This window comes from Planococcus citri, chromosome 4 (genome assembly GCF_950023065.1).
Source record: "Planococcus citri chromosome 4, ihPlaCitr1.1, whole genome shotgun sequence".
NCBI classification, from domain to species: domain Eukaryota; kingdom Metazoa; phylum Arthropoda; class Insecta; order Hemiptera; family Pseudococcidae; genus Planococcus; species Planococcus citri.
Window position 1 is genome coordinate 4,198,769 of NC_088680.1, and position 1,416 is coordinate 4,200,184.

General features: G+C 39.7%; 1 protein-coding gene across 1 annotated transcript; it reads right to left on the minus strand.

The window, feature by feature from the left end:
- On the minus strand, window positions 1–1,416 carry LOC135843776 (ER membrane protein complex subunit 3-like). Its single transcript, XM_065361786.1, has 2 exons — window positions 1,260–1,416; window positions 1–1,173 (listed from the first exon to the last, which is right to left on the minus strand). Exon 2 carries the CDS (start codon window positions 1,105–1,107, stop codon window positions 346–348), a length of 762 nt encoding a protein of 253 aa, XP_065217858.1. The 5' UTR covers window positions 1,108–1,173; window positions 1,260–1,416; the 3' UTR covers window positions 1–345.

Below are 1,416 nucleotides of genomic sequence, written 5' to 3' on the forward strand. Positions count from 1 at the left end.
GACGATCCAAAGTAATTTATTCAACCCGGTGATCAAAACACAGAAAACCTCCAAGTTCAAGACAGTAAGCATTGACCCACATGTCGTAGACTGGAAAACATTTATGTAAAACTAAAACAAATCAACGTATTACATCTTCGATACGTAAAAAAAAAACAAGCAATCCTTAACACATAACAATACTACATAAATAATACAAAACTCTCTTAGCGAGTACAAAAGTAAACAATATTTTCAAAAGAAACAAAAATACAGAATTCTTCTCTTCGGTTTCGATTATAACTTATACGACCAGACTCACACAGCATTTACAACACCACGATGAGAAAATCGTCTCTACATCGTTCAATTCTGAATCGAGCTTTCGATAACCTGGTTGCCCAAAATATCAAATTCGACGTTAGCCAGCGCCCAATCATGATGACAAATCTCCAACGCTTCCCATTCGGCTTTAAACGCCATTTTCGGATCGATCGGCGGAGTCGGTCCCATACCTCCCATCTGCATCATTCCAGGAGCAAAATCTTGCTCGGCGGCTGCGTTATTCTCGCCCAACACCAGCGAGTACACGTTTCTCAGACCGAAAACGCTCAAGAAATACCACGAAGCCGAAGAAACCCACGAAGCGTCCAACGATAACAACTCGATGCCTCTTTGTAACATCGGTTTGAATCGTAAAGTCAACGGGAATGGTACTTTGGTGGTGACGAATCCGCTAAACATCCAATTAATCCAGCCACCGATCACGATCATCGGCAGTACGTTGGTTATGTTACCTTTTAGCATTTCGGTCATTAGGGTAGGATCGGTCATCGGATTCGGAGGCTGGCTGTTTTTACGTTGAGATTTAAAGTACCCGGTTTCTTCGTGGTTGAAGAAATGCTTCCTCATCGAGAATCCCTGTTTAGATAGATACTTTCCGTTTTCTCGCAACATTCGGGCTCGTATCAGTACCTGATTATCTTGTACTTGACACAGTTCAGATTTCTTTTGGGTGACTATGAGCAACGATACGTAATGCCGGACAACTCCGACCAGAAATGTGATCACGACGATGGGTAAAAAGACCCAAAGACGGATTTGCGGGTCTAAGAGTAGTTCTGCCATCGCGTCGAGTGTTTAGTGATCGAAGATGACTAGAATTTTCACGATAGATCTTGACTAAGCTGCGAACTAAACAGATCAACGTGAACATTTAGAAGGAGATTTAATCGAAGAATATTCACAGTATTACAAATAAGAGAATGAAGAGAACTTACCTTCAGCATGTTAGTCTTTCAGCGAGTTTATATTCATAATTTCCATTAGAAATTAATGACTAATTTCTTTACTGAAGTTGTCAAATTAGAGTGAATTACAAAATTTTGAAATCATTTGAGAAAAAAATAAAATTATTGATAAAAAGTTAAGTCGCAG